At 38.0% G+C, this 12,169-nt stretch overlaps 3 protein-coding genes across 4 annotated transcripts in view; all 3 read right to left on the reverse strand.

The window, feature by feature from the left end:
• LOC127426260 (excitatory amino acid transporter 5-like) overlaps window positions 1–3,305 on the reverse strand; it is a 28,685-nt gene extending 25,380 nt beyond the window's left edge. Inside the window, exon 1 of the mRNA XM_051672928.1 lies at window positions 266–3,305. Within this exon, the coding sequence (XP_051528888.1) occupies window positions 266–356 (91 nt within the window). The 5' untranslated portion in view covers window positions 357–3,305. The remainder of the gene's footprint in view (window positions 1–265) is intronic.
• A 143-nt stretch (window positions 3,306–3,448) lies between these two features.
• LOC127426262 (zinc transporter ZIP3-like) lies at window positions 3,449–6,106 on the reverse strand. Of its 2 annotated transcripts, none has more exons than XM_051672930.1 (3): window positions 5,831–6,106; window positions 4,881–5,234; window positions 3,449–4,682 (listed from the first exon to the last, which is right to left on the reverse strand). In XM_051672930.1, the coding sequence occupies exons 2-3, from the start codon at window positions 5,085–5,087 to the stop codon at window positions 3,942–3,944; spliced, it is 948 nt and encodes a 315-aa protein (XP_051528890.1). In that variant the 5' UTR covers window positions 5,088–5,234; window positions 5,831–6,106; the 3' UTR covers window positions 3,449–3,941. The 2 variants fall into 2 exon arrangements, with proteins under 2 accessions (XP_051528890.1, XP_051528891.1); XM_051672931.1 differs by lacking the exon at window positions 5,831–6,106 and adding an exon at window positions 5,671–5,822.
• A 283-nt stretch (window positions 6,107–6,389) lies between these two features.
• LOC127426261 (small glutamine-rich tetratricopeptide repeat-containing protein alpha-like) lies at window positions 6,390–11,574 on the reverse strand. The gene is made up of 12 exons (XM_051672929.1): window positions 11,477–11,574; window positions 10,688–10,833; window positions 10,489–10,592; window positions 9,221–9,308; window positions 9,034–9,133; window positions 8,777–8,881; window positions 8,354–8,492; window positions 8,196–8,258; window positions 8,060–8,097; window positions 7,318–7,428; window positions 7,073–7,195; window positions 6,390–6,850 (listed from the first exon to the last, which is right to left on the reverse strand). The coding sequence occupies exons 2-11, from the start codon at window positions 10,785–10,787 to the stop codon at window positions 7,084–7,086; spliced, it is 960 nt and encodes a 319-aa protein (XP_051528889.1). The 5' UTR covers window positions 10,788–10,833; window positions 11,477–11,574; the 3' UTR covers window positions 6,390–6,850; window positions 7,073–7,083.
• Between the last annotated feature and the right edge of the window lie 595 nt (window positions 11,575–12,169).

Here is a 12,169-nt window from a genome sequence, read left to right on the forward strand (position 1 = left end):
TATTCCCCTGAGAAAGACAAAACTCACTTTTTCTTTGTTAATCATTCAGGTTTGAGGTTCATTAACATTTTGTATTGACTGAGAGCATTGTGTTTGTTCAACAATAAAAATTAATCCTCAGGAATACAATTTGCCTAATAATTGGGCACGCAGTGTAAAGGGGTCATGATTTTTCCCCCTTTATTATTTTCATTGAGGTTCACTTATAATGTTAGTAAAGGTTTTCGCACAATATATATAGTTAATATTCATATATTAAAATTACCTTTTTCCACACTGTCTCTGGCCCCCTGTCTGAAACACTCTGTTTTCTGTGCTGTCCCCTTTAAGGATCCTGTGTTATGATTGGCTAACATCTTTGAAGTGCAAACAACACCCACGGAACTGTTTTTTTCTTTCTTTTTTTTTTTAAGAATAAAAGAATGAAAATGTGCAAGAGATTTACAAAATCCTGTGAAAGCACTCAGTCCAGGCAATCATTAATAGCTATATGTCCCAATTTATGTGCAGCACGAAATCAAACAAGGACAGTTGTTCAGACCAGGGTTGAAAATTAACAGGGGCTCAGGGGAAAAATGCCACAGAAACTGACAAAAATGCACTCGAAATTCAAAAAAAGGGAGCAAAAAATGCCCCTGCAACAAGTTCCTGTTATTTCATTAATAACATCTGATATAGTTACAAATACATAAATCGCAATCTTTATTTGAATTTTCAATGAACATTATTTGATAGTGTGCCATCCATTGTACAGATCCTGTATTACTGAGTGGCAGATCATTGTACCATAGTCGCGTACAGACGGGAACTCCGCTTCTGTCACTCCGCATGTGTTCGTTGACATGCTCCTGTGCTAAAATGCACAACCGTTCGTTCCTCTCATTCAAAATAAACTGTTCTAGGGAGGAACACTGTCTCACTGTACTATACTTCCCTGCTCATTGGCCAATCTCACTTATTTGGTATAAAATGAAATGAGAAAGTAATTTTATAATTTAGAAAAAGAATTGCCCTTACAAAGGCAAAAAATGCCTCTAGAAACCAATTAAAATATTGCCCCCTAATGAAAAAGTTAATTTCTGACCCTGGTTCCAACTGAAATAACAACTGAAACTGAACAAAGTCGGCATACTGTTGCTCCTGAATACTTATATTATTAGGCATCCAAGACATGGTGATACAATAATGCTTTATAAAGCTGAGTGAAAATAGTCCAGACTAATACAAGCTGAGAATGAAGGGTTAATAAATCTGTACCCAGCTGTAATGGACAGTCTACCCGGGTGTTCGCCTCTGTAGTGTGGCCGCTTCAATTCGCATCCTGTGTAATGGGAAATACAGAATACTTGCTGGTTGACCAGGGGAGGGGATCGCCCTTGACTGTTTCGTTGCTTAAATACGGGATAATGGGCATCCCAATGCATTAATTTCAGCTAAAATATGGGACATCCTGGCTAATACAAGGCAGATGAGATGGCAGCCACTAGCTTGTACTTCACCACTGTCTTTCATTGCACTCCACATTCTTACATAATAAAATAATTTATCACATCAATATTTCGTGAGAAATTATTTATTTCTTTGGTGTAACTGTGTAATAAGCACAATCTGCTCCACGTTGGAGTCCAGATCATGGTTTATTTTGTGATAAAAATGGCTTACAATTCAATTCTTTACATGTCAAACAAACACAAACAGAAAATGTAGTATTCATTTTTTCACTCACTTGCATTACTGTCGTATCCAATATAGTTATATAGGCACTAGGGCTGGGTATCGCCAGCCACCTAACAATACGATACGCATTGCGATATACATCACGATGCATATGTCATTTGATATATCACGATACATCACAATATCATGATTCGATCCCAATTCATAAGCTTTCGATTCCAATTGATTTGGGTATATTTCAGTTATAATGTCCATTTTGGTTATATAAAGTATGAAATAAATTATCTTTCAGCTAATGCTGTTATTAATTACACAGGGGACCTTGTAACTTGGTAAATTATGAAAATATTAATTTTAAATATTAAAAAAGGTTTATTTTATCATTGGTTTTTTATCATTTTTATCACATTTTATTTTATTTTTATATAGAAATCTAATGTATTCAATCAATAAATATGTTGTCTTGAAATTGCATATATTGCATGTATATATTGTAAAAGTTGTGTTTGCTGACTTTTTAAAGACATAAAACAAATCCAACAATTTATCCTAACTAGGCAAAAAAAAAAAAAAAAAGGTGATGGCATATTTCATTCATTTTTTAAATAAAATTCCTTGTATTCCAAAACTTGTGTATCTTTAATTAAACATTGTCCTATGAACATCCAGTAACTGCACTGCTTGATTAAAGTCTCAGAGGTCTAAAGTAACATGACATTACTTTAACAGTTCCAGAGACAGTTTAGACTGTTCTGTTGTTTAATGTTGTACTTCAAGATTGTAAGACTTCTACAGTTCTTATTTAATTTCGAGTTGGACATTCATGATTTGCAATCAGTGTAAGATTAATACTATACCGGAATATACCTTAAGCGCTGTATGTTTTGTACTGTAGATTAAGAGGAACCGGCTCATACAAGTCCTTCTTTTGGGAATCAGACTATACCGGAAGTGTTGTATGTTTTGCAAAGTAAATTTAACAGAGCCGCCTCATAAGAGACATTCATTTGTGTGTTTTACGCTGTGGACCATGTAGAGGGCAGCGCTGCTGCTGAAATGTGCTGCAGGAAACACTGTCAAGAGTATTTTAGAATGGTATTCCATCCACATCACATCGAAAATTCATGCAGGAATGAAAGTCATGTAGATCATACGATTATGGTATTTTGTAAAGAATGGAACCAGTTCTCGGTTCCCAACCCTAATGGTGATATATCGATATTTGATTGCATTGACACAATCCTAGTAGGCACTGCTGCATCTTTCAATCAAAATTTCTTTGCAAACTCTGAACCATAATAGTTCTTAAAAGAATCCCCCAGAGAAATGTACATAACAAAACATATGGTCCCACATTAATGCGTTCAGGAACTAAATAATCCACTCATTCCTAACATTGGGATCCTTAAGAAGGCTATGCAGAGATGCAGTTTTTCCACAAACAGGAACACAACAACATCTGGGTACCTTTCTTGACATCTTAATATTTTTGTTGGTTAATGGCAAACTACAACAAAAATAGTAACACATTTAGAGTTGAAGTACCTCAGTTCACTGCAACAATTACACATGTTGTGGAGGTGAGGCTATTCAAATAACACTGCTCTGTGACCTCACAATGTAGCCAATTTCAAAATGAGTCGATTTTACAGAGCAGAAACTCTCTCGGACTGGAGAGGAAGTTTAGAGTTTTGAAACTTGCAGTAAGTTTCTATAGTAAAACTACCTTGCATGCAAAAATATAAAATTTTATTCCTCATGACATGACCCCTTTAAAGCTCTGTCCAATTTTATTAGTATTTTTCCACAGTTAAGATATTCTGTCAAGTAACTAATCTCTGGGAGTTGTACTGAATTCTGAGGAATCATCTACATTGAATTCAATTGTAAACAATTTTAACTAACTTCAACAAAAAGTTCTCAATAATATTTTTTTCATTTGGCTGCATCTTTTCTTTTAGATTTTTGCTCACTCTCATAATACATTTATATTCGGCTAACAGTATCTAAAAGCAAATCATTAAAAATTAAACATTTACACAAAAGATGGGTAAAAAAATTTAAAAATAATAAAATAAGTGGCAACAAGTTCTGGGTACATCTGTTAAAATACTATAAATTCTAAAGCAGTTTTCTCCAATGTAAGACAGTTTGGGAATAAATGGTAATTGAGGCAATAAAAAAATATTATTAATTTTACAGTAGATTTCCTGAACCTGTTGTTTATAATGGTTGGCATGTTTAACTCAAACTTCTGAACCCTTTCACCATTTGATAAAGATGAGACCTGCTAGTATACCATAGCCCATGATCAGGAACATCACCTTCAGAAGCCTGTCATGTTTATCCTCCAGCTCTCGTGAGAGGATCTCAAAGAACGTTATGAAGAGGAATGTGCCAGCTGCCAGGCCCTGGAGCACAACAGAGATAATACTTCCTGCCAAGTTCTGGGCCGTCTCAATACCCATGCCAATACCAATGCCCAGAGGGATCATTAGGCTTACTGTTATGCCCAGCTTACTGGCATCCCGTAGGGGCACTCCTGCCTTGGCTACACTAACCCCTAATGCCACGGCTGCCAGCGTCTCGTGGATGGCCACTCCAATGAAGAGGCTTCCGAGCTTAGACCCATCTTCCTGTAGGCCAAGAGCAAGACCCTCAAAGACAGAGTGAGCGGAAAGTGCCAGCACAAGACTAGCCAACCTCAACAGCCCAGCACGTGTCAGTTCTGTAGGGCTAAAGTGTCCGTGGTGATGAGAATGGTGCTGGTGGGCTCCAGCTGTACCTCGAGGGGGTTCAATGAAAGGAGTATCATACTCAGAGTCACTCCCTGCCTCCGAGCCACAAGCGTTAAATGTCTCCAAGTCAATAAATGAGGGCTTCTCTTTGCGGAAAGTCAGTACAGCCTGTTCGACGAATACTGTGAGGAAAAACCCAAGCATCATCATTGTCTCTGCCAGTGGGTAGTCTGTGGTGATATTTACCATTTGCAGAACTTCCTCAACCTGAAAGCAAACAAAGAATGAACTTGAGTTAGAGATCACATGGACAAACAGTAATATGACTCCTTAAGGGCCCAGTTAACTTCCTGAAAGTAATTCTTGTAGTATGACTAATCTTAAGATGTATGAAATATATTTCTTGCACAGTGACAAACTAAATGCAAGAAAATATACTTATGGGTTTTAAGTTTCATAACGTACCTTATCTCTAACCGCTGGTAGAAGGGCATTGAAGCAGGTAGCCAAGAATACACCTCCACCAAAAGAATTGCTGAATGCAACCACTTTTCTGTACCTTGTGACTTTATCAAACTCTGTCTGCATCACCCGTACAGGGATAAGGATCCCCCCCAACATGAGGGCAAAGACCCCCAACAGGCAGAGGATTTTGGCTACAGCTATCTCCATTCTGAGGAGACGGGCTGTGATCCCAGGTCAGCACAACATGTATATCTAAAATAAACACTGAAGCTTAGCTTGAATCCAAACCTCCTTTCTCTTTAGTGGAGCACAGGCAGCTTGAGGTTATGTTTTGGACAGCATCCCTAATACAGCCTGTAAGAATTTGACAAATATCATTACATCTCATGGTTTAAACATACAGTGCCACACATATTAGTCACTATAAATGTAAATAAAGTAAACAAAAAAGGGCATCAAATATAAGGAAATACTCAAAAATGATAGGGAAACGAACACTTATATGGCAACTGTTGTCATGCATGTACAGTACATTAATTTGCACTTACACTACAAACAGTTTAATTTATATGGCGATATATTGTTTATAATTTGGTTAAACAATGGTTGTCACTAGAGATGTCAGCGCCGTACATATTAGCATGCTAACTCTGATGAGCTAATATCGAAGCAGTTGATAATACCCTTTGTATGGTGCATAGATTGGGAAAAAAAAACACCTTTGCCAACCACAAAACGCAAAAAAAAAAAAAAAAAATACTGTCTTCGTTAGCTGAAATGTATTTCTTACCTCAAATGCTAAGCTATCAAACATTTCACGCGCATTAAATAGGTTTTCACAAATGACTAGGTTTAAAAGAGCGTTTTCGAAGATTAAAAAAAAAAACAAAAACAGTGAAATATAAGCTTAAAGTAATTCGCACCGGCTTTAATAGAAATAAGCGTTTTACCCGAGTTTGTGTCGATACTTCCTGCAGCTGGTGCGCCTGTTCAGTGGCTGCGTCTCGAAACCGAATGATCGTCCTACCTAGACAACATAGGTGTTCACACAAAACGCGTTCTTGTGTTCCATCGTGGCTGTTTTTAATTTATGTTTTTGTGTAAATGTAATTGCGCACTTCTGGTCTTTGCAGTGTCACGCGAAATTAAGCGCTGCTTTTTCAAGACCACTTCAACTTTTATAAAGCTTCTCCACATCCCTACGTTTCTCCATTCCGTAGATGCCAATGACACTAAGTAGGCAACTTGGGACACAACCTTGTGTGATCTGACAGAATTCAATCCCTTTAATCAACTGTGACCTATACAAAACAGTCCTACAAACCAACACCAACATTTCCTGAAAAAAAAAAAAAAAAAAAACCAGGTCCTTTAATCCAATTCATCACAACATAATATGATTCAAGGCTATAAAGTTATTCATGGCAATTTTAACAAATTTCATTGGTTTTATAGTCGCAAGCATGACATGGGAGAAAACTTCAGCTGCAAAGAACAGAAGAACATAAATCCTATTTTAAATCTGATATTTAATGATCAATGTTTGCACATTGCACATGTTCATTTGTCAACCCCAATCAGTTCTGACAGAAACTTGTTGTTGAACAGGGGAATCACTGAGGTGTTAACATAGCAAATCTGCATAATGTCCATGTAGCAGTGATTTGTTTACAATCAGAATCCTCAAAGTGGATTATTACTAGGGAATATAGTGTTTACCCATTGTGATGTTTCAGTACATTTGAGCAAAAAGTTGTCGGAGTCCAGTGCCCATATTCAGTATGTTGTGTACATTTGCACTGACAACCTCTCCCAACAGGTAGAGCAATGTGGGGAAGTGGGCACACATGCAGTTTTTACGGTGATGAATAAACTTGGTCTCGTCACTTGAATTGTAGGAACAAGGTGTATCTTAAAAATAAAAACATAGCCCATCTTCCATAGGTCCACCAGTTCATTGATAAGCAAATCTACAGCAAAAGAGAGGAAGACGAGATGTAAGTACAGAACATATATACAGCATATTATGCATTTGGAAATGGGTAAACTAACAGGCTCTTTAAACAAACCACACCGCATTTCTTTTGAATGCATTTAAAAAATAAACACTATTTCTCCTTAGATTAAATCGATAAAATATGTATCAGATATTCTAATTCAAACAAATAATTTAACTGGATTATGTGCAATACCTTGGGGAGTGTCAGGGTTCCTCGTTGCCAGCACTACTTGGAGGTCGACTGCGTATTTGACTCCTTAGCTGCTCAATAAGCTCCGGGTTCTGCTGCTGCATTTGCTGTGCAAATTGTTGACCACTGGCAAATGACAGGAAAACACAACGTGAGCAGTGATAATCCCCTCTTGCAAATATACTCTTTAATATTCAATTAGGAACTTGAAAGTGGAGGATAGTGGTGTTGCAAGTGTGTGAACTTACGCCTGTATGAGGCCAGAAAGGTCATTGGCACCTCCTCCCGCTCCAGCTTGTGCTCCTGGGGAGGTGGCACCTCCCATAGGACTATAGGCTCCAGACATCATACCTGACATCCTACAAGGGCACAGAAATTGTTGTTCAATGTCTGCTGCTGATAAGTATTACCTGCTTTAAACAGCTACATGTCAAAACAAAAATTAGGCAATGATCCATTAAAAGGGTTTTATGGTAAAAAATTATATATTAAAAGTGTGCTTTATTGAAGTAAATTGTGCAATTACTTCTCAAAAAAAAATCTGGAACAAACAAATATGGTTCATATATACACTCACTGAGCACTTTGTAAGGAACACAATGGCCCTTACTGTTTAACACTATGTTTTTTTTTTTTTTTTGGCACCATTCGGAGTAAACTCTAGATATCGTTATGCGGGAAAATCCCCGGAGATCCGCAGTTACAGAAATCCACAAACCAGCCCGTATGGCACCAACAATCATGCCACGGTCAAAATCACTGACATCACTTTTTTTCCCCCCATTCTGACGGCTGATGTGAACATTAACTGAAACTTCTGACCCGTCTCTGCAGGATTTTATGCACTGCTGCCACACAACTGGCTGATTAGATAATTGCATGAATAAGTAGGTGTGCAGGTGTTCCTAATAAAGTGCTCAGTGAGCATATATATATATATATATAATGTATATATATAGTAAATACATTTTTCAAACCACATCTACTCACAATTGCTGCATTTGTGGGTTGTTCATTAAATTAGATGCCTAAAGAGAGTGACAGTGAGTTAGTACTATAGATATATGTCATGGCTGAATGCATGAGGAGGATTGGTTGGCTTTATTTCTTGCTCTCCTTTACTCACCATATTCATGAAACCTGGATTACTCAGAAAACCAGCCAAGTCAACTCCACCCAAACCCCCTGCCTGAAAAGATCAACAGAAATGCCTCAACACTACAAACTTATCCATTTTCAGAATGACAAAAAAACAGACTAATCAGAGTGGTCCTGTAGACTCACTGGGCTGGACTGCGTCTCCATCTTCTGTTCTGCTATTTGCAAGTTGGCTTTGTAAGTGTCATTGTCAGGGTCCAACTCCAATGCTTTGTTGTAGTAGCTCACAGCCTCTGTGTATTTGTTCAAACTTGCAAGAGCAAGCCTTGTTTGTAAGCAAAACATAATTTAAAAAGTCAATGTGAAGTCAACACCACTTTAAGCAAGAGGAAGATAATCTATGAAGTGGAGAGAACTCTAAATTTCCACTGACACGACTTTGTCCTAAAAGTACATTTAATGCTAGTTGAGCTGCTACTTGCCTTAAATAGTTTTCTGACATTGTAAATGACAAATCCTTGAATATGTTTGTTTTACCCCCAAAAAGAAGTAACACTAAGCTTAACCTAGGACACACATTATTATTATTATGGTTGGTGTTAAATTTACCCCATCCGTCCATATGCTTTACTGTAGTTTGGATCAATTCCAATGGCATGTTCACAGTCTTGAACAGCTCCAGCATAGTTCCCAAGTTTGCTGTAAGCTGCAGCTCTAAAATCAATAAATCATATGGCTTTTAACCATTAAATGAAACATAGAGCCTTCAGCCACCACTGATTCTAATAACAATTCTAAAACAAATAGTGCTTGCCAATGTTTGCTGGGTTTAAAATGTTTTCAAGCCAGTGAGATCATGTATTTACCTGTTGCAATAGTAGACTGCATTTTGAGGATTAAGCTGGATGGCTTTAGAGTAAAACTCTACAGCTGCACTGAAGTTCTCTACTTTCATCTGGTCATTGCCTGTGGAAAAACATATGCACATCTATGATTGAGAGGATCATGTGAACTGGCTTAAATGATAAATGTGCTGAGGCATTGTAGTCCAACCATCGGTTTTAAGATGTTCTGCCTCTGCCAACTGCTCCTCTGTAGGTGAACCACTGTATGAATTGGTCTTATCTTCTGGTGCATCTTCCTGTTACACATAATTCCATAATTAAAAATTACTCAACACTGTTAAGAAATGTTGGAAAGACAATATTAAATACAGGTTCTCTTGAAAGAAACGAGGAAAAACCTGTTTGTGTGACCACAATGTGTTTTCTCTACTGTGAATTACTGGCTGCCAAGAGCATGAAACCATTGAAATTCAAAAAAAAAAATGTAGAAACCAAACATTAAAACTGTAAAAACAATGTTAAACTAAAAAGTACATTTTCATATTCAGCCTACGTCTTGTTAATAATTTTGTACATTGTTGGGCCAAAGCAGTTTGTGGTAATATTAATAGATTTTAAGGACATTTCAGTTTAATTTTATATGATACACAATCTTAGTACTCTGTTGGGTCACCACTTGATGTCCAATGTAAAATCTGGGTCCTGAAGAAAAACCACTGATTTAGGGTGCTTTCACACTAGCACTTTTGTTGCGCACCCAGGGTCTAATGATGTCAAAGTTCGGTTCGTTTGGATAATGTGAACACTGTTTTCCGAACTCTAGTGTACACCTGCAAACCTCACCCGGGTCAGCTTGAAAAAGTGGTCTGGAGTACGGTTCATGTAAACTCTGGTACGGTTTGCTGCTGATATGAACGCAATCATATCAAATCGCGGAAGTGAACCACTTGTAATGACGTATAACTTGCGTCTTTGCAGGGTCGCGATCACAATTATTATGGTATAATGCATTTTTCCTACTTGCTTGTGTCCAAATAAATAGCCTTCAAAGAGCAGCTCACATTCTTCACATCTCTTGCAACGCATCCGTGGACTTGGGCAGTCAAACACTAATATTCATCACATCACTGCACATTTAATGCATCCGTGGGAGAAAAACACAAGTGATTTCTGTGCATGGCAAGTTTTCATGATAAATCCAAAGAGACAAACTTTAATACTTCACTTAACTCAGTGATGTCTTCTCAAGTTGTTACCTAGTAACAGTGGTAAACAGCTGCAGCTTGTACTTATGTTGATGACGTAATCACACCGCAGTTTGGACACAAATAATATGATGTGAACACAGACCAGTGCGGGCATCGGGAGGGAAGGAAACAAAATCGGGGTCGGTCCAAGCAATCAAACCAAGTGTGAAAACACACTTAGAGGTCCAGCCTGGACAAGCAGACACCTGAAAAAAGAAACCACATTTACCTGCTTTGTTGCAGATGCAAATATTTCTGGCAGAGTTTGACTGACTGCTAAGCTCTTGTCCTCCACAGACACGCCAAATGCTGTCTCCAGGCACTGGATCGCAACTAGAAAAGGGGTAGATTAAGACCTATGCATTTTACAAAATGAACAATCATTAATCCAGTAGTATACAGCAATGATTCTAGCACCACAGTCTTACCTTCTAAACTTTCTTGAGCATCTGATGACAGACCCCCAGAGGAGAGCTGATCATGGAGAAACTGGACGATGGAGAATGCAAGACGCTTGGTGCCTGCCATTCTGATTTGAGGCTTAAACCTCACCAAATAAATATGTCAAGGAAACCTAAGAGACAGGCATGAGCAATGTTATTATTACCAAATAAAGCATTATAGTGAAATAGTATGACAATGGTTTGCAAATCCAAACCAGAAACCTCACTTTGATAAGGTAGAACATCAGATTAACTATGAGCTCATTTTTAATTAGTGTGGGATATTCATTCCAGATTTCGTACGGTATAAAGCAAATTTAGCAGCTATTTTCTGGCTTAAATGCTTTTGCTCGACGCCCTCTATTTAGTTACCAACTCTTGACATAGAAGAGCTTGGCTTTAAAAGCTATAATGTAAGCCACGGTAACACAAATATTCTACCTTTAACAATGCAAACAGCGTGGTGGGCTAGTGAGAAACGGTGTGCATGTAAGGTACTTACAGCTGAATATGTTCAAATCCACAGAGTCAAAAGAAAGTTATTCAAGTGAGGCGGAATATTCTAGCACACACTAGCTGTTAGCTCATGCTAACAGTCTCCCATTGGTTTACAATGTGTGCTAAATCAGTTAGCACTAGCTTCAGTTCGCTCATTTGATTTAACATAAAAACAACAAAAATGATTGAAAGTAGACTAGTTGTCAATAATTTAATAAACAAGCATCCCGAATGCTATTTGGTTGGATTAAAAGTGTGATTTGTTTTCACACTCACCAGCTGTCTCCTCTCAGGAATCCCAGTAGAGTGTGGCTGCTGGCTGGCGATTCATTTGCGCGTGACGTAAAGGGCATGACGTCACGAGCTGGGTAAATACGTGTGTGTGTGTGTGTGTGTGTGTGTGTGTGTGTGTGTGTGTGTGTGTGTGTGTGTGTGTGTGTGTGTGTTTGTTTAAAGATTGAAAACATTAGTGTCAAGGCAAGGCATCTCATATCTTTAACCTTTAGACTTCCACCGCCAACATCCAGCAGGAGACAAGTCGTAGCAACAGCCTGTCTTACCAAACCTACACTCTTAACAGAATAAAAAAAAAAAAAAAAGTGTACTGGCTTTGATGAAGAACTTTCATTAATTTTAATAACTTATTGACCTGTATTATGTCTCTCACAGAAGTGTTGAAGTTTTCTCTGAATGTGTCAAATTAAATAAGTTAAAATGTAACTTTCAATTCAAAGTTTTAGAGAATATCTAGGTTACGTATATAACCTCGGTTCCCTGAGACGAAGGGAACAAGACTGTGCGTTCATCCACTTACCACTCGCCTGATGCAGCGAGAGACATGACATCGTCATCATTCCCAGCATCAGAACCGCCAAACAAGACTAGGCCATGTGCTCCTTCAGAGGGCTGGAGCTCATCACGTACATAATGCATAGGCATAGACGCATTACGTGGGGACTGAGGGGCTCG

The sequence above is a fragment of the Myxocyprinus asiaticus genome, chromosome 35, assembly GCF_019703515.2.
Source record: "Myxocyprinus asiaticus isolate MX2 ecotype Aquarium Trade chromosome 35, UBuf_Myxa_2, whole genome shotgun sequence".
Lineage (NCBI taxonomy): Eukaryota > Metazoa > Chordata > Actinopteri > Cypriniformes > Catostomidae > Myxocyprinus > Myxocyprinus asiaticus.